Below are 24,323 nucleotides of genomic sequence, written 5' to 3' on the forward strand. Positions count from 1 at the left end.
GTAATCATAGTAATTTAATTTCCTATGTCCATGTAGAATTATCCCAGCTACAATATGTGGACTGCATGTTAAACCAAAATTGGCTCAACCTTTTATCAGTCTCCCAGTTTCCCACACTTCCTCCTTTTATATTCAGTCATGCGACCATTAGTCTATCTAGATTAACACCCGGAGAGCCAGACCATAATAACTGCCACTTAAATATTTAAGTATCGGTGGAGCGTTGTCAGCTTATTGTGGTTTCTAAGGTGCTATATGGAATGATTAATTATTACAGTATTTATGCTTTGAACATGATCTTACTATACAATATAATACATAATTATTATACTTGTATATCATGTATCATGTATAACATTGTATATCATCACTATGCTTTTAACTTTTTGAGTGGTTGGAAAATATGAAACACAATCAACAGAGCTTTCATTAACAGTGAAAAAATTAGATTGATTTCTATGGAGTTAGATTAGTTCCATAATTCACAAACAAACAAATGTAATGGGGTCATTTATTTGTGAATCGAGTTACATTTATGAATCACACAATACATTTGTGAATCGTGTTACATTTATTTGTGAATCATGAAATACATTTGTGAATTGTGTTACGTTTTTTGGTGAATTATGAAACTAATCTAACTCCACTATTGTCAGATGACAATTTAATTTGCGTAAGGTCAAGAGTATGTGTCCCTATCATATTTACTCCTTTGTAATAATTTGCAAAGTACATATTGTAGACTGCTAATATGCAGATGTATCTTACAGTAAATGTTTTAGCGAGAAATAATGGAAATATCTTAACATTCCAAATTGACTTGACATCTATATATGGTACTATGAATGTTACTTTTCAAGTGCATAACTTCTGAAAAGACTGTTGCTTTGTGATATCTTTGGAAAATGGGAGGGGGCAGGCTTGCACTAAACCTGCAGAGGTCGTCAGCATAGACCTGCCATATTTATGGAAATAGAAAGACATTTAAAGTGTGTTATCTTCATGGGTGTAACAGCAACAGCGCATAGTATGTTTGTGCTGCTGCAACAGTGCATTGTGTGTGTCGGTGTGGCGTGTCTTTGTATATGTGTTGGTTTGTCTTTGTGTGTGTGTTAACTCTGCTAAGACTGTGATTGGTAAATGCCCTGTGGCAGAGTGGGCTGCAGAACTGTTTTATTCTGGAATAAAGAGCATCCCATTAGGATTCGGCTCTTGTGCTCCTCAGTGCAAGCGACTGGCCTTGTTTTGATATCTGCACTGGAGCGTTCATGATGGCTTCCATATTAACTGTTCTGCAGACTTTCTGCATAGATAGATAAAGGAAGTTGCAGCAGTGGATATCAATATGAAGATAATTTGCAGAGGAGCTGAGTCTAAATCCTCCATATTGACTCAGGTAAGAAGAGATTTGGTCGGTGAGAAAAGCATGATTAACAGAAAGAAAACAGGAAGATCCATTTGATCAGTAGAGCATGTTAAATTCCTGCACTGAGACACACACTCACACAAACACACACACACACATTCAGGCTGTGTGACGTCAATGAACACCATAGACCTCGCCTTGTCATTTTGTCAAAGAACACAGCTATTGATTTTGGTGCGCAAAAAGCTGAGATGATCGCATCACCGAGAAGGAAAATCACCCAACATTTAGGATTTGATTATTGTTCTTTAGACTGGTAAGATTTTGTGAGCCATTAGTAGGGCCTCATCATGTTTGAGACTGCAGCTCACATGTTGCTTGATTCTGTTTGTCTCAGTGAGATATTGGAAGCCATTTATCTAATGGATGCTCGAACACAATGCAATTGCAAATGAAAACACTCCATGGTGTATTCCAATAATAATTAACAGATTATTTGTCGGACTGTTTGCAAGAATTCCTACAATCATCAGAGGTTTTCCATTTATTTATCCGAGTGTTCCGTGTAATCGTCACACTCTGATAAAAAGATGAATACCTCTCAAGGGCAGTGGCTGAATTATGCTTTCTTAATGGATTAATCAATTCCCCAATCATCTACAGTTTGGGCTGTGCAGCAATTCATTGCTGCATGAAACAATCACTGTATAATCCTTTGTAAAGATCCATCACTTGAAAAGGATACAAAGGCCCCTCCAGGCTAAAGACTGTATTGATCACTCAGATCCCTTTGAAAAGGTAATTATCAGACAGGATGTGCTCAGATTAATGTGTGGCTTTTGTTTGCATAGTGAGATGATACATTATTATCCTCCCTTGCATACAGTTGTAGCCTACTGTATGTAATATGTGCTCATTAAAATAGGATGACACCAAAAGCACAAGGAACATATGTTTATCAACATTAGACTGGAGGAAATAGACTGGCATGTAGATAGCAAGTGTCTCCCTCTCCTATCAGGTGTTTAACTGGCACACATTTGGTGAATGTAGATTTGATGGTGCCCAGGTGCTCAGTATTAGTATAATGATGGTTACCGAATAGTAGTACAGTGGTTTGTTACATTGCATTCCTTTCAGCAGGATATACTGTATATTTGATACAGTAATACTAGTGTTGGTTATTATCAGGTAACTTGCTATGTCTTAGTGTGAAAAAAAGCATTATATTCTCCCATTCCCAGGCTTCAGCATGATAAACTCTGTGCTTGGGAATTTGTCAAGAACATTGATCTATCTTACCCTAATGCAGTGTTAATGGATGTTGTCATGATGTTAAACATGTCTACCAACTGTATACAGGCTTGCCTGTTTTCTGAGAGATCAAATTAGTTTTTCATCAGTTACCAGTGACAAAAAAATGATCAATCCTTAAAAGATCATGTTATCCACTAGAATGGATATTCTCAAGCATGCTCATGTGATTTCTTGTTTTCATAGTAAACGCCGTCCTCCTACATCAAAACTATCTCAATCAGAATACACGTGTTCTGGGAATGTCTGCCAGAAGTGTCAAGTTTGGCGTGGCTGTTTGTGAGAGGAGGTTAATATCACATCTGCTGTTGCTGCACTGGCGGGCAGATTTGTTGTGCCTTGCTGAGCTTAGCTTGGGGATATGGGAGCCATATTTGCTATACACCCCCCCCCCCTTCTTCCCTCCCTTAAACCACCCATCCTGAAGTCAAGTCTTGACAACAAACAATCTGTTTGAGCCATTTGGGCTAAAGGGGGGTCAGTCAGCCACCAGGCCCTGCGTAATGCAGCCCTCCAGCCCCTTGTAGGCTGCCTCCCCTCTTGTCTCTCATTTGGAGAGATCTATGATAAGTATTCATAAATATAGTTAGGACTATTTTATCTGATATGTTATTACCCTATTATATGTAATGCAATATGTAATAAAATAGAAAGACAGACATCAGAATATATTTGTTTTCTAAAGTATCATATTCAGTGTATAGCAGTTTGTATTTGTTGTATTGTATGTAAACATTTATGTCATGCTGATAGAGAGAGAGAGGCAGCGAGGCAGCGAGAGAGAAATGGGTGAAGGAAATAGAAAGGAGAGAGAATAAAGTTTTAAGTGCTGACAACATTGATCCTGCTTATATAAGTCTCCGTTGACTTGCACCTTATTTTATGTAACTCACAGTACATTGTTTTGTTTTTTCAAAATGATATAAAAACATGATTATTGCTGTAGTCTGCCTTGACTTACCCCCATTTACCCTTTTATTTCAGCTTCGAGACACTAAATCCACTGACCAAAACACAACCCTTCTTCACTTCTTGGCTGAGAAATGTGAGGAGAAATACCCTGAGATCCTGATGTTTCCAGAGGAGCTGGAACATGTGGAGAGTGCTAGTAAAGGTAACCTTGTTCAGCCCATTTGCTAACTTTGTATCTGACTTTCTAAATGGTTTAATAACATATGGTTTAATTATGTCAATTTGTATATGACTATTAGACTGACAGGGTCAAACATTTGAGGATATGTATTTACTTAAGAAAAGTTAATCTGGCACTTTGTAAGCAGGAAAGCATAGTTTCAGAAAACCAGCATTTCAACCCAGCAAAACCACCCTATTTAAACTGAGAACTTTGGAAGCACTGGATGGATATTTCATTATATATCGTGGCAATATATAAACCTTTCCAAGTGGGATATAGGCCAAGCAGTGTTTAATAGACTGACTCTGGGGATTAAACCCAACAAGGTTAGATACTTTAATTCAAGCTTTTGCATTGGATGGAATAATCGTAATAGCAATAAACTGGAATGTATTCTCATGATACATTTACATGGTGTATATTCCATTATGGAATAGACCTGTGCTGGAAAGAACATTGTACCTGTTGCGGTTTTGGTGGTCGATGCAAAGACTTTAACAAAACACAAGCGAGTCAAATGGAGTTCAACATGTACACAACCAAAGTATAGCATTTCAAATAGGCTGAAGAGCATAGAGAGATGCTGGTTTGAATTGTTGTACAGCTTGTAATTAGTGATGAACGTGCAACATGAAGGGATTACTGTATTACTGTACCACATCACAGAAGATGTGCCACCTTTTGACAATTACACATTTCCCTTTTCAACAATAGACTTGTTAATGTGACACATATGAAGCCATTCACTTGAATTTAAAGGAAATTATCAGATAATTGTATGCTGTCACTCCTTTTTCATTTATTTCATAGACTTGTTTATCTATTCACCTGTCATTCTGCCTGTCAATACACCTAATTCCACTGTGATTCAATTATCCAATATTTGGTGGAATCCCCAGAGGCATATTTACTTTGTTAGTTACTTAATTGGTTATTTAATCTAATTAAAGTCATTATGTGCTCAAGTGAGGCAGTACACCATTGTTGAAGTGGACCTGTGGAGTCTTTAAATTTAGTTTACACTATGTCTGCCAGTGATGAAGACCAGGAAAGTCATTTCACCAGGAAACATAATGTGTGGTTGTTAGTCAATTGATTAAGATTGATAAGTAGTTTGTAATATATATATCCAGGATATCCGTATCACTTTTAATAGGTTTGTAAAGCAGAGAGAGCTGTGAAAAGCATGACAAGCCTTCATATTTATGTAGTCTATACATATTTGTAGTTCATTAAATGTTTGTTTTGCAGACATCATGGTTCTCCCTGTAATGTTGTGCCAACAGGCATTACACAATTGAGTCACTAACCTTTTTTTTTTTTTAAGTCACAGGATTGCTCTTTGTTCAGAATATATTCTTCCTTTGCTATTTTTGTGTCATGAGAGACTCGTGTCTCCACTAGTCATGTTTTATTCTGTTGTTTTCACTACTTTTAAGGTCTGTTAGGGGCTGGAGGTGGACACAGAGCTAAGATCTCAGCTTTCTAGTCACACAAAACTCATTTAATCATAGACACGTTGAGCTGGAACACAAAGGACTGCGCCGTGATGGCTGGCCTGTGCTGCATCCATGTCTGCACAAAGCTTTTACTCTCATGTACAGAGCAGAGCCCCTCTGAATAATTTAGATTTATCTCCAGATCTTTTACAAACTTCTGGTCTTCTGTCAGGTAAATTGGTAAAGGAACATGAAAACACGTTGCTTTGCTAACTCTATACACAGATCATCCTAACCTGGAGCAATATTTACTTGTCATGCCATATCATTTGTCTCATAGAGGATCTGGGTTTATTTTTCTTTATCTCTACTTTTGACTCTTCCCCTACTCTGCCCTGTGCCCACCAGCTTGCTGAAAACCATAGCAGTTTTTGTATTTTATTTGTTTTACTTTTTATAGTTGAAAATCACTTCATTTTACTTCATCCTTCCATCAAAGTATATGTTCAGCTCCATAGAGGAATGCAGGGAACTCAAGGATCAGCATGGGTTTGGAAAACCAACCCTAGGCCAGCCACGCCTTACTCATATTCCTACCTGACAATCTCTTACACAGAGAAATAAATTGTAGAAATAAAATGCATCCCACGGTTTAATACTGACTTTGGCTAGCTTTGGACCCGGATAACAAAAGGATTTTATGGAGAGGAAAAACATTATTATATATATTATCTCCCCCCCCTCTCTCTTCTTCTCTATTTATATATTCACCTGAGGATTTATTCTCTGGTGAGCTGCAGTCCACGTTACCTACCTGTGCACATCTAGTAGGCCAGAGCCTGGGATTTCTGCATGTTGCATCAAGATCCAGAGGGGAGGGAATGGCACGCCTTGGATGGGTGGATGTGTTGGGGAGGAGAAGGTGTGTGTGTGTGTGTGTGTGTGTGTGTGTGTGTGTGGGGGGGGGGGGGGGGGGGGGGGGGGGGGTCAGACGTTATAATAATCACGAACCCATCTACAAAAGACTGGAGCCTGCACACTTAATATACCTGACTGAAAGGAGCAATCAGTTCCGTCTGATTTCCTTGAGAAAGTCTGTATGCTGTTACCTACTCCTGATTGGCCACTTCAGAGGGACTCTGTACTCCAGTCCCTCATGTCTTCAGCTCCACAGAGACAGAGCGCTGCTAGCCCTGGCTTTGTCTGCTTATGTTACCATTTCTTAATCACATTACCTTCTGTTTCGCCCTGGCTTGCTCCATGTTAATTGTCTTATATTGTTTTCTATATAATGTTAATGTTCTGCTACTGTCATGACAAGTCCACATTGAGAAAAGGAAGATAATTGCTAATCAATGATAACTGGATCATAACGCAATCCACTCCGGGTTGAGTGGCATACTTTGGCATTTGCTGGGAATCTATAATTGGATTCAATAATGTGCCCTTTTAACCCTTTTCATTTAGTTTGATTGTGTTACTTGCATTTGCAGTCTATTACTGCCCTTTGATACATCCCCCAAAATTATAGAAATCAATTCCATGTTCATTCATAATTGATGTATTAGTGAAATTAGATTTTTTTAAATCAATCTCTTTAATATATGCAGTGGCCTTTTGGGTAAAAATGCCCAGGCTGTCTGATATCTTCTATAAACTCTAAAATCATGTTGTTGACACCTAACTCGCATAATGAGCATAGTTGATTTGCTACTTATGCAGTAATATCCATGGAAATGTTTTGCTCTATGTTGCGCTTATGTAATGCCTCTCAAATATAAATTATTAATGTTGAAGATTGGACACAGTATAATGTATATATTCAGTCAACTACTTAGGCAAGCATGTTTTTACCCCCAGTGCCTTGAATTACATCATTGCATCTCAAATGACCTTTGACCCATAACCCCTCAAAGAGTAGATTCTGGGAGAGCTTTTGCAGGTAGTGGCCAGGGCTTACTGGAGCTTAGCCGAACACACAGAGCAGTCTCTGTAGGACACTGACTCCTCACTCTATGGACTCACTCATCATCAAAGGCTACCTGCATCAAGGTCACTGCTAATTAGAATCCACAGGATCAAGCACAGAGGCAGGGCCAGCAATCTGCTGAGTCTCAAGGTGGTCCTGGGACAACAGAGTTGACCATGAAGACCCACATAGGTAGTTGCTGAGCTACTCCTCCTGTATGGGCTGTTCATGGTCATCCGGGTGCTACTCCGTCTAGACTACATATCAGTTTCAAAGTAATAGATGTCATGAGTTCCGTGTTGCAAACTAATATGCATTATGCATGGCCTCAATACCGGAATAAATGTTCAATATTTTACATATCAGGTATTGATATTATGGTTAAATTGCATGCATTTCAATAGAAGAATTGCCTGCACATTTTAATGTCATTTTTTTGTGTGTGTGTGTGGATAATGCATTTTAATTCTTAACAACACAAGTGAGATTCAGAGATTGAGGTACTAGGTACTTGAACATTAGTGCTATTCCGATTGTTTTTGTGGGCAAACAGTAAACTAGTGTCTATGTTCTCATTTCATTTAATGAGATGTGTGTATGCGTAAACATTGTGGTGTCCTTTTTTTGTTTTTTGTTTTTTTGTTATTGCTTTAGCTACCACCGCCACAATACATGTTGATTAGCATGTAATCAGCCATCTCTCCGCAGCTGCATGAACAGCATCAGCTTTGAAGTTGGCCTTGTCTGTTGGAATATTGTTATCGATGAAACCGTGTTCAGCTCATTTCTTTGTGTCTGGGACTGTCAGTGGTGTCTGAAAGCCCTTGCTGACACACAGCTTCAGAACTAAGTATTGAATGAAGTTGCAGTCATTTATTTTGCAAAAGATACAGAGAATTTCTCACAAGCTACTCTGGATCTCTAACACCACACTTAATGGAAAACACAGCATTGCTCCCTTTTATCTTTGTTCTTCATGTGTACTTTTAAAGGACTATCCGTCTTGGCATGAGCCGTTATCCTTCCATCTTAGGTTTATTTGATAACAGCACTTCCAGTGCTCTCAGATCCCTATGCCCTGTGCCTATATGAATGCAGGCTCATAGATGTTATGATCTTTCTGTGCAAGAAGCTTTGGATAGATCCTCTGGCCAAATCCCTGAGCTTAAACGCAATAGAGGAGAAATGTGACCGCAAATACCTAAAATGTGATAATGCCTTACTCAAATCCCACCTATTGACCTCTTCCTTATTGCCTTATTCCAATGTCACAGCCTGACTTACTAGGTGATTGCAGATGTTTACAACATGTCATCCCTCTGTCAGTTAAAGTATATTCCCTCTGGAGAAAAGATTAATAAAATGGAACCATGTAGAACTTTTGCAGTCTTTAGATCAGGGAAAGTCTTTAGATCAGGGAAAGTAAAATGTCCAATTGGCTATTTTACTTACCAAAGCACTGAAAAAACAACACTAGTCTGACAATTACTACTATCTCAAGATCAGACAAGGACACAAGTGTGACATCATTTCTACCAGAGACCCAATATATTCCTTCTGACAGCAAAGGACACTGTTGTCCAGATACTTTCTTCTCCTCCAGGGAAACATTGTGAGAGGTGCCATCTTCAGCCCATTGCCCCTTATGCGTGCCCACTTCCATGCCCTGCCCAGCACGGGGCCCTGCCAACCTGCCTACACTCTGTGGGCCACTTAGGGAATACAGCCTGTGTTCCATGACTTTTCCGTTCACCACACACAGCTGCTTAGTGCTGGAAAATGATAATTAAAGATTGATGATTTCCCCAGGGTACAGCCTGTGCACAGAAAGAGAAAGAGAGGGGAGGGAGATCACAAGTTCATCCCTATGCTTGGGCAAAAGGAACAGACACTCCAAAAATATATACATTGTTAGTTAAGCTATAAATGGGGTCGGGTTGAACGTAGCTACTGGCATTTTCTGTACCGAATCTGATGTGGGACATCTGAATCACATTCCAAAGGAGATTCACCTTTCACTCCTCTACGCTAGGATAACTTTCATTACCTCTCTGACACATATACTGATGGCTCCTGCACTCATCACTTTGATTCATTTTTATATTTTCTCTCGGCATACATACTGAATTGCATGTGCCAATATCTATTTTATTATAAACATAAAGTAACGTTGTAATGGAGGGACATCAACACATTTGCCCTCCAAAAATGTCATGCCCCTCAATTTCCAGTTCAATATACTATTTTCTTCCCGGAAGGAAACAATTGGATAGGTAGTCTGTAGTCATTGGAAATTTAGTTTTTAAGCCAGTATTTTCATACCCCTGACCCCTGATGTTAATGGCGATGGCAAAGCCTTGAGAGAAGTGTCATTGGCCAATTTGCGTGGTTATATCTCTCAGCAATGAATGTGTGGGGGGGCTGACAATGAGAGCCTAGACTGTGTGGTGATTCCACTCAATCAGAGGCACACTGACAATCCGTTTTGACAATCTGGGGAAAAAGGAAATATGACACAAATGTTCTCATAAATCTATTTAGTATAAGGCATAGCCAAGGGCAAAGTACTTTAGAGCCTTGGAGAGAAAAAATTGAGAGAGAAGAAGAAAAAAAAAAGTTGAACTGAGGATATTAATACCGTTGTGAATATATCTATTATCCACATTCGTTTCCAAGGCACTGCGGCATAATAAAGCACTGCCCATTTCACATTTAAACCCCCAGCACCACTTCGCTCTGGGCTGTATTACATAGACAGAATGTCTTTCTGCATGGGCTGGAAGACAGAGAAGATCATTTGTCTTTCATTTTGAATGGAGTCGAAGGAAAGATAGTCTTCCACTCTGAGTCTGTCCCATATGAAAGTAGTTGGTAATTACTGCATAGAAGCTGGGGAAAAAGACAGACACATTTGTAAGACTGTCTGTAGACAAAAAGTACTCTGTCTCAGTTTGTTTTCATCTGGCCTGGTCTTACAGACTGCAACATCTTCAAAATAATTGTAATATAATAATAATAATATTAGCAAGATATTACATACATTGTTGTTATTAAATTCAGATTCCAGACCGCTACTCCCCAAAACATGTAAATCACTCAATCTCAATAGTTACACGTTGCAGTGAATTTTGATAAAATGCTGATATTTTTTTTTGCAGTGTTTACCTTAACTCTTTGTGTCTCTCCCAGTCCCTGCCTCAATCTCTGTGATGCATGTTCTACTTTTGCCCTGAAATGTTCCAGCTGTCACACCTGAGGAGAACATTCTCCTTTCAGATCAATCCATGGAGATGTGCCCTACATTCTACTCTATTTCTCCTTCTGAAAAAATTGCAGCCCTTATCTCTGCCTCACATACATGCGTGCAAAATATGCCCGTATTAAAGACTCTGGGCACCACTTCACGGGGTATCGGCACCATAGGGAGATTTTGACAGTTGAAATGAGTAAGCAACGTGGGGGGGGGACACACGACACATGCAAAAACTGGGCATCCACCACTTGCCGCAGTGAAAGGATGTGGCCATGGCCGTGAACATCACAATGACATCATTTAGGTACTTCTGGGTCAAAACTGGTAAATGTTTTGGAGCAAAATAAGGTAGACCTTTAGTCTGAACTCAGCATTTTTTGCTGTTATTTGTATTACCATACGTTCTGTCTGGACCTTGTAAGATGGCACCAAAGCACAGTGTTTGATAGTAGACATATTTGGGACGCACCACAGGGATTTATTTGTTTTTTCCTGAAGAACAAACATTTTGACTTGATGTACTCTTGGCTTTGTTGAACTTCACCAGCTGCCCTCAAGAGGATTGCATTCTTCCAGAAGTGTAAGCCTATGAAGATCCCTGTCTGGGACTGATCGCATGGCTGATGATACTCAGGAATACAGGTTGCGTACTGCCATACTCTAATGTGTCTTCCCATGCACTGTGTCTTCCTGACATGCTAAGCGTAATACAATCTATGGAAAGACTACCTACAGACCAACTACATATGTAATTGTACTGCATATAGCTTTATTCACTGTACTGCATGCAGTTGGTTAAGGCTGTCTGTAGGGTGCAGTTCAAGTCAGTGCAGCTCTAGGGGAGGGACATCATTCATGTAAATGTGTGGTCTCAAAGTTGGATTACATTTAATTGCCTTAAAACATACAACGGATTCCCTACTTTGTCTTCCAAAAGCCACTGTTCTAAAGAACAGTTAAATCCAGTTAATTAGTAATTTGGACAATTCTCAGAATTGTATTGGATACATTGAAGCATCTCCCTTTCAAAAACATTTGCAAACTGTGCTTCACATTTGATATACTATTTGGGTTAGTATAGCTCGAAACACATGGTATTTGGATAAAGATGACAACTGTTGGCAATCGAAATTCAAACTGAATTTGTCTTCTGATGGCAGGATACATGAAACGGTACTCTTACACGCACGCAAGGGTGGTGGGTGTCTATGACAAAGGTGGGGAACAAGTGACTGAGTGTCAAGTAGCAACAAACACACTCCATTGTGCTTCTGCAGGTTGTTCTCAATGAAAAAGACAGAACAAACTATTTTTTATAAATATTTTGAGTTTGCGCCTGGACTACTCTCAAACACACTTCTACCTTTATTCTTTCTTATAATAATAAGAACCTATTATTATACTTATAATTATATTATTTTTGTTTGGCAGGAATCCTATCAACTTCTGATAACCAGTGCTGCTTCTTAATAGCTTCATAGTCATTTAAATCAGAGTTATTGTTCAGGATATACTTTTCATCACAAAGGCTGATCAAACTGCTGCACACCAATAAGGCATAGCAACAGGTTTTCACTGCCAACCTTTCATTTGTGAAACTGCCATAGTTAAGAATATCAGTTCACAATCTCTATAAGTGAGAATGAATGTGGTTAGACATTAAAGACCTTTGACAACCTTTGTCTTTTGTTCGCATACAAGTGTACATGCCAATGTGCATGCACACATCGCTGACATCGTTCACTTCAGCCACTGCTGAGTCTGTGTCTGAACATCAATCACGCTTCCCTCCGAAGCCTTTCTAGTTTGAGAACTCATTATTTATACATCAAACACATTTGACAAAGGCTACTTCTGATTTTGAAGGTACCGGGGCTCTGGGGTACACCCCCCCACTTTTGACAGCCTGTCACCTTTGAGTCCTGAGACCCAGATTTCCATTTGATTTGACTGGACATTGCAGTGGTACTGAATACCTAGTGAGGCACATCCTAAGGAGTATCCACCTTACACGGTGTAACTGTACGTAAAGTGTACTATTATACCATTGATTCCATAGATTGACAAAACATGTCAATCTATGTTTTCTTGATTGCCATTTAGAGGCTTCAACAGAGGTAGCAGCTGAAACCTTTTACATTACAATCAACAGCGCTTAGCTTAGCTTACACGAGACAAAAGTTTCTATGAATCATCAATATGTAATTTACGATATGTTAGCCGTACGTCATCCCAACAGCCACATCAGCGATTGGGGCTGATGTGACCCCACTGCAGGGAGGCGTGGGGGGCAGTAGGCGGGTGGGCACGAGCAGCTAGACCTGCCGGCAGGTGGGCAGGCATGCGGGCAGGCAGGCAGGCGTGCTTACTCAGCCCGAGTCTGAAACTGATTCTCCAGAGCAGAGTGTCCTGTCGGGATCAACAGACCCGGCTTGGGGAACGGACAGTCTGTCATGGGGAATATCACGAGCTGGATGTGGACCTGTCCAACTCTCCCAGCACGTATTGAGTGATGAGCTCTCTGGAGAGAGCCGGCATATTTATTTATTTGACTTACCCCCAGTCTGGGAAGCAGCATTGGGAGACAGAGACCACTCTTGTTCTCTCTTCGTCACCCACTTTTCACCCGTTTTTCTTTCTTACCTTCCCATTCCTATCACAGTTGCCATTGGTCTGGCTTGTATGAGTGTAGACAGAGATGGACACATGCAGGGACTCAGGCTGCCCTGGTTAGCATGGGACTCCACTTCTCTGACAGCAGATTTCAATGAGAGTTGACAATGGGGCTGGAAATGAGAATAATGCTGTTTGCCAGGCTTGAAATACGGCCTGTCACAGCCTACCACTTGCCATGCCAGGAGTGTTCGATGGGCTGAGGTGGACAGGGAAGCTCTATTTAAGATGTATTTATGTGTCCCTCTCCCTTTCTTTCCCAGTAAGTCACTCAGACCCCTACAGGCTAAAGGATTCCAGCAAATTCTCCTATAGTCATTACCTTCCTAAATGGGGTTTGGAGTCATAGGCGTAGTGACCAGTGCCACAGTTCATTTGTGTCTTTGGAACCACATTTACCTGATTATTTTGACAGGTGGTTTGCTGGATTCAGAACTGTCCAAATGTTTACATTCAGCTGTGTTGGTAGCCAAGGTATACAAAAGCTGAAACAGTTTTTTCTTTATCTCTAAAATAAATGTGTGTAAAAATATAAAGACATGTCTTAGGATGCCACACGTGATTCAAGCATCCTCTTGTTGTCAAATGTGTGAAACAATGAGTCTACAAACTGCTTTCAAGAGGACTTCTTTGTGTAGAGAAGTCCTTGTGTTGATTGTTATACTCACTGAGATGTATTAGATGCATTTGTTTGTTTAGTCATTCATGAATGAAGAGCACAAGCTGTAAATATTGTAACACTCGGTACAGGTGTTTTTCTTTACTGTGGAAAACTTGGTAGCATCATGCTTTTTGACTGGAACCAATTCAGTATAACAAAAACTGGAAAAATATTGATGTTTTGTCGAATGTCTCAGGTGTGAGAATTGTGGCACGCACACACATTGCCTTTGCTGTGGGTTTTTCTTTGCAGTTAAAGAAACCTTGTCGCCGTGTGGAGGAAGGTTTAGGCAGCAACAGTCACAGTGTAATTCAGCAAGTGGAAAACTGTTGTGACAAACTGTTGCGTCCCTCCATATCATTATTAGTAGTGGGTGTTCTTACAGACATTGATGTATGAAACAGTCATGTTTACTACTGTAAGGCTGGGGACACTTTGGTTTGTGCATCCGCCAACTGGAGGACTGTTTGATATGATGAAAGGAAATGAATGTTTTCTTAATATCTGACACCAACTTTGAAAATGCAAAGTGCACTTAGTCCGTAGTACTAGCAGTAGTACTAGCCTGACGTTGTCATACTCATAATTCTAGTCAGAATATGAGTCTGAGAACTCTCCGTTGGGCTTTGACTACAGGGCGTGTTTCAAACGAGCCTGGAAAACAAATGCCTCTTCGCTCAATTGGATAGATCTACAACCAATCAGAGCAACAGAGTATGTGACGTATGTTAAGCACCGCATAGTTGTTGTCAACAGAACTAAACTACAAGCAGACTTGAAGTATGCTTGAAGAATGAATACAAACGATTTTTGCCGGTGTTGTAAAATTAATTTAAGGGTAGGGAGAGTACTTATTCACACGGTCAACCTTTTTGAGCGAAACAATAAAGGGCAATGCATATACGAGCAAGTTCTCCGTTTAGGATTACAACTCCATTGGGGCCAGCTGATAAATTAAACTTTTACCGAATCCCATAGGAAGGACGGCAAAAACATATTTTCCATCGATAAATGCCTTGATTGCGTCTCTCTGTTCCTCTTTCAAAATTAATGCGCTGTCGATGTCTTCTAAAACAGACTCGATGGCAGAATCATACCATTCCAGATCTCCAGCGGTAGCCATGTTTGTTCAAAACAAATTCAACTTAAGCGCTCTTTTGTGACGTGGGTGATTATGTTACTGTTGATCATCTGTCCATCATCGTATAAAGCCCGCCCTGGCAATTTAATTGGTTCGCCTAGATTCTGGTTTTCTGTAGTTGGTCCCCAATACGAGACCCTCCAGACCCAACTTCCCGACCAAATTTTTTTGGGGGCGGGGAGAAGTTGGGCTGGCAGCCAGGCTACAGTAGTAGGGATGTTCACTGAACATCTGTTTAACCGATACTAAGGCTATGGAGTTAGTTAACCACGATCAAAGTAGACAAACCCCCAGAGGCTACGGTGACATGCCTGGAGCATTGAAAACCCTACTGAAAGAGTGAGTCAGAGGCCCCACTTGTATCCTAGTCCAAAAGCATGTTCTTGAAAGGCTAATAGCCATATCAATCTGTCTAGCTCAGTGTATTCTTACCTGAGCATGTGAAGGAAACGTACGAGCAGAACCTGTACATTTAAATGCAAGATAATAAGTCTAGATCGTAAAATAAGTCTTTGGTTTTAAGAATGAAACAGAAATCAATACAAAACATACCTTAAATGTTGCCAATATTAAAGGCATTCACAGTGAAATATAAGTACATAGTCCACATGGGAGCTTGTGTTGGAAATCAAACACCAAGGTCTACCTGCATAGGAGTCTCATAGGAGTACAGTGACCATGTCCAAATGGGATGCTTGTGTAAAACAAAATAATATGCAAACACATTGGGGTTGCTACTTGCACGACTGTGTAAAACCTAAAAAACAAAAATCATACAATACTAAGACCAAAACCGATGTTGTCCTCTCCTGCTAGTGTGACCACCCCTCAGAGGGGGTGGGCCACACCGTGTGAAGACTGGTTTTTAGCTCCCACCTTTTCTTACATATGAAGGAAAACACCAAACCTGGAAATAAATGGGCTAGTGAATTGGGTACCTCCGAATGGAGCAGTACATTCTTAATGCTGGACACAGCTGATAGCTCATAAAAAATGGGTCTATGGAAGCCTTGAGGCAACCTTTCTATAAAGCTGTTCATAGATTACTATGATATGAATATCAAATGGACTCATCTGGGTTTTTTTTGCATAATACAAAAATGAAAAGGCTTGTGAAACAAGACCTACTGTCACATTTGTGGTTGACCATGCATACCTGTTTCCAGAACAGTCCTGTCTTTTGAAAACAGTGGATTCAATCCAACAAGCATTTAGGTTATTACCAACACATCTGAATGGGAGGCACACAATTCCCTTTGTGTCACATTGTCTCTCTTTGCCAAATTAATATATCTGGCATTAGTGGTGCTGAAAATATTAGAAAGGCTGTTTGCAAATGAAACTGTCTGCAATCAGAACGGTGCTTGCTAATGAGCTTTTAAAAAGTAGCTCTGTTGGAAAGACAGTGTTAAAGGATGGTTCTGGCAAGATCACATTTAATCCTGTTGCAGATATCTCAACCTTATTTGGCTGTTCCCTGCTGTATTTGCAAAATGTGTACTTCCATGAGAATATCAAGATAAGCGTGAGTCTTGGTCGTCTGCAGGTGGCCTGTTTCATGTTGGCAGGGCAGGTAGCGAGACAGTACAGAGCGCACGCACTGTTCACCACATGACCTGGATTTGGACTGAGCTGTGAAAGGAAACTGAATTGCAGTTTGTATGTGTTTGAGTACTCAAACAAAACCGTTTACTGCCTCAATTTCATCTTATTTTGTCAATCGCCTTTTTGTTTTATTTTTTCTTCTTTTTTTGTATCTCTCTTTTCGATGACTCAAATTGTATATTTCCACCAATCTTCTACACCAGTGACAGGTGGAGTTCCATGTGATTTCCTATTGTTTTATTGCACCCTCCGACAAGATTTGTTGTCCACAAACTTCTACTTTGAAAATGGACAGTGCCTCTTTGATGCAGTTGAAACATGCAAGACTGTTAGTGCTAGTATAGCTCTGCATTTATTCAATACTGTGTACGCAAAAAGGTTCATTTCCCCCGCTCTGTGTCAATCCCATTTTAAAGTGCCCTTGGATGCAGCACAAACAGCACACAAAACAACCCAGAACTGGATGTTTCCGGTTGACATCAGCATACTGAGGCAGGCTTCATGCAGTGTCTCTCCTGAGCAGTGCAGTACGACGACAGATATGACCATGAGACCCTGCTACCAGTGTGAGGGTTTTAGCAGCCCAGATGATGTGTGTCTCACATGTTCTAATTAGGCACCAGTAAACTGGAGAAGGGTATTGATGACCGTTATCATAATTGTGAACGAATCATGGTTGACAAATTGACAAAGGTGCAAGCATGGCACTTTACCAAATGTGAGAGAACTTGGTGGAAATTTTGACAGGGGGAACCTGAGATAACATGACAGTCAGGCAATAGGAGAGATAATGAAGGGAGTGTGTATGCCGGAAATTGAGTTTTCCAACGTGTGATCCCTGCACCCTCAAAATAAGACACCATTGTGGCAGTACAATGATCAGTGGAGGTGACTGTGATAGGAAGCCATGTAATGGTGAGAATATGATGTATGTGGACCCTAACATGACTATATGTGTGTGTGTGCGTGTGTGTGTGTGTGTGTGTGGTGGGGGAGATGCATATCAAAGCCCATGTGTTTTATCATTCGTAGATAGTCTCCTTCATTATTAAAAAGAAGACACTCGGTTCCACGTATTGCAGCTAATTAATATGCAATTGTAGGCTGGAGAAGTGTATGGAATGATAGGAGCTAAGAGTGTGAACACAAAGATGGCTGTCAAAGTTTTCACTTGCTGCTTCTCTTGGGGTGAGACTAGTCAACTCTCTTGTCACCTGTGTGTGTCTGCCACCGTCATCCCATAGCTGTGTGTGAGAGGGGTGGATCTCTCCCAGGGACCAGCCCCCCCATAGAGTGTAATTGGCTTGTGATGTAAGCAGCAGCTTGAGCTGGTTATAAACAGATGGCGGATCATTTCAAATCCCACTTCTCATGTTTTCTGACGGATATCAATGAGGGAATGGTCCCCAAACCTGCTCTGACCTTTGTCGATGGCGATACATGTCATGTGAAAAATTGAGATCAGGCAAGTGACATTTTTCAAATCAGCGGAAGGCGAGTGGAGGGTCCTTATCAGGGCTGTCAATCACTGCCCAGCTCATTCCCATTGCCCTGTGCACACAAATCACACCGGCTCTTAAAAGCAAACACACAACACACAAGCCTGCTATTTATCTGGTGAAGCAATGGATTATTCATCCTTCAGTGACCGGAGGCAGTCATCGCAGTAAACTGCTGGTGTTTTTCTACCCCCTCCCCCCACCCACCCCTGTACTCTGTTATTGACCGCTCCTCACTGAGAACGTGTCTGTGGCTCAGATGCCGCGATGAGGGTCTGGCTAGCCACTGAATGTTGCTGGCAGCACACATTGATCCAGACACCAAATTGGGTCATTTTTATCATGGGCTGTCATCAGTGTATCATTTGAAGGCATGGCTTGACGGGAGCATCGCGCCACTTCTTGTGTTTTTGTTTTTATAAAAATGCAAAAATCTTACCCACAAGCCCCCTGGGAGTAGAGTCCCCAGAGCTCCCCTGAGTTAATGCACGCCACCGTATGGAAAGGCTCCTCTGCCACCTGTAATTTATCCTCCCTGCTGACGTAGCCAATGCTCCGGTAAGCTCAGCCTTTCCCTCAATGTTTGAACTCTAAAATGCTTGCCTCCTGCATGTTTTTACAACACTTAATGCCTATGCTAATGTCCTTGTAGTGTTTCATTACAAATCCACCCCCACCCCACCCTTTCTCCTCCCAACATGACGGCTATCCTGTGTCCTAGTACACTGGTCATATTTGGGACCAATACAGCCGAATTGATCACAATGGCTAAGGTTTAAGAGTTTGTTTTAGAGTATAGTCACAGTAACTACTGAATCTGAAAAAAAAAAAGTGCTGCAGCACATTGCAGCAATGTGGTAGTTGAGCAGACTCTGCTCACTCTGTGACCAGAGTTTGTCTCTCCCCAAGATGATGTCTTGGAATAAAAAAATTAAAAATGCTTTTTTCAGTGCCGGCCACCTTCACATTCTACTTCCCCTTGTACTGTGCACATCATGTTGTGTTTGTTTTTCCTTCACAATGTAATTCAGGCTCATCTCCACTAATTCTTGTCCTCAGGCCTTTAGGCATAAATTTAATCTCACTTCCAGTTCTTTGTTTTCAAAATAATTCTAATAAGTCTCAAGTATGACCTTTCTCGTTCATGTTGGGCATTTGCATTTTTCACCCTCCCCTTGTTTGGCTCTGTGATACAGAGTTGCACTGTGTGATCCATATTCAAATATATTCAAATCAGCCACCTCATATTTGCATGTGAAATTGAGGACCAGAATGGGGATTTATAGCCAGGTCATCTGCATGCTGATCAGAGGTGAAGCCCAGCCCCCGTAGGCGTCTGGTGAAACTGTGGTGTAATGCTGCAAATCTCTGGGAAACCGTTGAAAATCCTCATGGAACGAGATAGTCCAAGTAGTCAACTGCCAGATGTTGGATTACACGTTGCTTTACACCGTCTGTTTCAAAAAGAATTATAATAATTGTAATGATGTCCTCTTTATGTTTTCCTTCTGTAAATGTACGAAGTGGGTTTGCTTATAGTTCTCACTGTTGTTGTTCATGTCACGGGGGTTCGAGGGAGTCAGGCCCCCACAGGATGAAGAATTATGGGGGCTGTTAACAACTTTCATGGCCATCCTCTAGAGAAAAAAGCATCCCGGAGGTTCTTTATCCGCCCTCGTTCACTTGTTGTGGTTTTCTGGTGGGCCGGCCAGCTGAGGCCAGCTCCTGACTGAAAGCAGTGTTTTTATTCCACCTGCTGAAGCGGCGGTAAGGAGGGACCACATCGATCGTCGCAGGGCCAAATTGAGCCCGTGTGGAGCAGCGGCCTCCTACCACACAAAGCTTATGTTGCCGTCCGCTGGTTTTATCTTCGGGTGGCTTTGTCTGCGTGTGCCACACTGCCATTTTGATGTGTTAAGTCATAATAGGGAGCCACTGTTTTTCGTAGGGGCTGCCAATAAAACACAAGACAGAGGGGATTATGGCTCATGCCATGCCATTATTGTCCCCTACCTGTGTCCTCTCCGTGTGAAGCCTTGTCTCCATGTAGTTTCTTCCTGCCTTTCAACTCTCGGGGTCTTGAGAGCAGCATGTCAATGGTAGAGATGCTCTTTAGGGTGTCGTTTTAGGTCTCAGTAGATGCATGGATGCAGTGTAAATTGTGTTTATTATGAATCACCCTGCTGCAGTAGTTGACTGGATGCCCCGATGTTTGGGAGTAAATAACTCTAGGCCTTTGAGGGCATTGCATCAGTGCATCAGTGCATCAGTGCATTGTGCCGTTACCTTCGAGGCAAAGCCCTAAGCCTATGCATTACAATATGATCCTCATTTACTTAGTACTACGTTCAGGGCAGACAGGGACCTGGGACTAATGCTGCCGATCCCTTTGGCTATTAGTTATTAGGGGAGGCTGATTTGCCGGGAGCTACAAACCCCCTCGAGTTATGGGTAATGAAATACAAACAGACAGTGAGGTTGCTTGGGGCTTTGAAATTGGAGGAGACCAGACCTTCCCCCCTGGTTCCCTAACTTCCACTGCCATAAATTTGTCGCCCGTGACATACCTGTACAACACCGGAGTTGGACTCCTCCTTTCTGGAGGGGCCAATGCTTCGTGTCACAGAATGATGTAGACCGTATACAGTATACTGTACATGTGTATGTTAAGATGAATATGACAAAGTAGATTCACAATATAGACCTGCTTTGGAGCATCTGCAGCATCTAGAGCTTACCGTAATAGAGAAAAACCTAATCTATTTTGACGCGGAAAAACATTCTAGTATATTGGTTAAGTTTCACATTATTTGGTTTCATAATGACACCTTTTTACTGTGGAACAGGCCATAAACTGACACGCACATTTTAGATTGCGCTGGGTTGAACTGTTTAAAGAGAAGGCGATAATGCTGTACCACATTTTACAGTCGTTACCTCATCAGTGTCCCTCTGTGTCTCTGTCATGCCTCACTCCCCATCGTGCCTGCTCCTCACACTGGCTCCAACCATCGTCTATGAAATAGAAGAAAATCTGCCAACTAATTCATCTGCTTTCTAGAGAAAAACTGTCTCATTACGGCACTGATGAGTTTAAGGATTGCCTGAGGTGGAAAGTTTTCAGTTTATAGCTTGGTAATCTTCTGCTTTGGTCTGTCTGTGTGTCCCTGTCTCCCTTTGATGCAAAACAACGGTGGAGAGGCAATCCAAGCCAATCAATACCCGGTGCCTCCCTGTTTAAACTGTCCATGACTGCACACTTATTTATACATGTGTCTGTGTGGGGATCCCATGTTTCATCACATTGTTTCGCACTGCGTTCCAAATGAAGACAGAGGTGGTGGTTGTGTGAATTGATCTGACCTTTTTTAGAGTGTAAGGGATATAAATCTCTCTGGATCGACTTTATTAGTGTGATACAGGGACACAGGGTATCCTAATTTAGGAAGTTACATGGGGGCCTCAGCACCAATACAAGCAGAAGGTCATGCACCATGAAAACAATCCATTTTAATAGACACGAGAGTTGGCGGCATTGCCGGGGAAGTGTGTCTATTGTTCTCCCCAGTGAAGGTTTAAACACACACACACACACACACAAACACCTGACAGAGAGGTATTGATCCAGTGCAGTATAGTTATTTTACGGGGTGTAACTATCACCAGGACAAAGTTTGGCAGGTAGTTTTAAAGCTTCTAGATCTAGTCATTAGTCTGTTGAGGATGGAGATATATGACGTCAAAAATTCCCTGATTAAACGGGCATGTTACTGTGTTCTATTACAAAACAAGCCCCTATGCTGAGCCACTGAACTCAATTAGTTGGAAACATGTTCCACACTGTGCTAGTAATTAGAACCACACCACTCACTTCAGCATCCTAGCCAGCACATCTCTTTCACTATCCATCATAGATATAGATATAGAGAGAGACCAGAATTGCCAGCTTACATTTTTATACAGTCCTTTTAAAAGCCTTGAAGTGGCGATGTTCGGCGAGCTTGTGTTAGGCGTTAGAGAGGGTATTTACACGAAGGTAGTGGTTGTTGGGCTGTGAAGCAGCTTCCTGTTGATAAGTAGTTGTATTCACACGGTACAATAAAGACCCTTGGAGTGTCTGCCTGGCTGCAGTGTCAGGGTATATCCAGAGCCTGAGCATACCGTAATTACACATGAAAGTCCCTTGACTGCAGCTTGCATCCGGCCCATCAGCGTTCTGTAGCCACTATACAGACACCGCAGCTCCTCGCATCCCCTTCACACGGCAGCCTGGTCGGCTTTGTCCCAGAACCATTTTACCAGACGCCTGCTCTGGAAGATATCCAAGTACGTCTCTACACTCGATGCCCTCGACCCCCCTTAAAGACACCTCTCTCCCACAGCATACCTACTTGGCTTGTATAACAGCCAATCAAGGAAGGCCGGTTGCCTTTAGCTCGCCCAATGAATACATCATTTCCATCTCAAACCTGCCATTAATCTGGGGCAGCGACTGCGGCAATCGGCGAAAGATTGAACTAGAGTTCACAGAGCAGCGTTTTTAAAAAACGTTCTGGGATACGGTTTGATAAGGTGGATGGGGAAATCAAAACACAGTAAAAAAAATTGGAGGAATGTGTGAACGCCGTGTGGCTGGTACAAAGTCAACTGTTCCTTCAGCCTCACCGTACCCTGCCCAGCTGTTTGGCTGAATTTTAATTTAGCATTTACAATACCTCTGGGGCAAACACCCTGTTGATAATTCTTATTAAATGTCTGCTGCCTGGGTGCTTTTGTTATTTTCTGTCCAGACTGCAGAGTAATGAGAGCTGGGCTGGAGCTGCATATGTAGGATGTCGCAGTCCAGTAATATAACATCTGCAGCAGGAGCAACAACCACCCACACTGAAGACAATAGATCGAGAGTTTGTAGACAGAAGAGTCTGACCTAGGCCGGTAGGAGACATCTGATTCAGGATGATACGATAGAAAACCTAAGATCCAAGTATCTCCTCATGCATCAGTCATGTGGGCTGGACCCCAGCTTTTGGCCAATGACAAAAGCACATTCCATTCTTCTTCAGGTAACAAAAGTCTTAGTTACAAAAGCTCATTGATTACCAATGGAGAGTGTGCGTGGGTGTGAGTGTGAACAAAGCAGGGATATGTGCAACTGGAGTTTGCAGGTTCTGGATGATTAAATGTTATCAACAATGTGTACTCCTTGAGCCAGCTGACGTTGAACGATGTAAAGTGAATTGTCTATTCACAAACAGTCTAAACAAGTGAAAAAGAGAAAGGGCTGAATCTTTTTTTTCAAATAATAACCTGACAATTAGACAAACTGGATCGAGAGACTGAAAAACTCACTCTCGTTCCCCACGTTAGCTGTACTTGTTGCTGTAGTGTGCAGCATGAGTCACATTCCATTATCACAAGAAAGAAATTGCAAACAAGCATTACTTGTTCATCAAAAGTAGCTCTGTCGTTTGTTTAGCATTAGTGTCTCTGGCACTGTTTCTGCAGGTAATTGAAAATGCTCCAGAAGAAATTGGAAAAGATAACACTGCCCTCAAATGTATCTGTTGAATCAACTGATTGGCCATTATTTGTGTTGCAACGTGAGGAGCGTTAAAACTTGTGGTGGTGGCGTTAAAACTTGTGAACTCAACTTGTAGAGTGCCACTGTCTCCGCGGAAAAAGGTTAGAGTCAATTAACTTTGAGAGGCTTTGTGTAAATATGGCCCTACATAGAGACATCCTCAGTGTGTCGGTTATCTTTCACAGAGGGAGCTGTTGAGCTAAGAATGGGGACAGGGAGAGAGTGCATGCCATAAGAGAGAGAGAGCATTGAGGCAGCTGTGTGAGAAGGGGAATATAGAGAAAGAGAGAGGCAAAGGGATAGCAGCAAAGATATATACTAACGACTGTGTGATCGACAGTGTAATAGAGCAAAGGAGAAAGAGGGATAGAGAAAGCAGGCGATAAGGCAGTTATAAATGAAGTACCTCGCTCACTGAACAATAGACTGACCTTGGAGTGTTGTTGAGGAACAAACGTCACCAGCTTTCAACTCTGCCCGAGAAAGTTCATTATTACATTTTTGTATATATACATATATATATATATAAAGATGGAAGAAAATAGAATGTGATTATATGTATATATATATAGAGAGAGAGAGATATGTGGTAGGTAGCGAGTGGTAGACTGCAAGTTTTATTATTTATTTTACAATTTCCTGGTAGAGAAGTCAGGGTCATTTTTGCTGGGGGTTTAAAGTCCTGCA

General features: G+C 41.4%; 1 protein-coding gene across 4 annotated transcripts in view; it reads left to right on the top strand.

Annotated features, from left to right (window-relative positions):
* diaph2 (diaphanous-related formin 2) overlaps positions 1 to 24,323 on the top strand; it is a 232,401-nt gene that overhangs the window by 199,019 nt on the left and 9,059 nt on the right. For all 4 annotated transcript variants that reach the window (XM_047039318.1, XM_047039237.1, XM_047039480.1 and 1 more), the window contains one exon: positions 3,665 to 3,794. In XM_047039318.1, coding sequence (XP_046895274.1) covers positions 3,665 to 3,794 — 130 coding nt within the window. The remainder of the gene's footprint in view (positions 1 to 3,664; positions 3,795 to 24,323) is intronic.

Source organism: Hypomesus transpacificus, chromosome 1 (genome assembly GCF_021917145.1).
Source record: "Hypomesus transpacificus isolate Combined female chromosome 1, fHypTra1, whole genome shotgun sequence".
Taxonomy (NCBI): Eukaryota; Metazoa; Chordata; class Actinopteri; order Osmeriformes; family Osmeridae; genus Hypomesus; species Hypomesus transpacificus.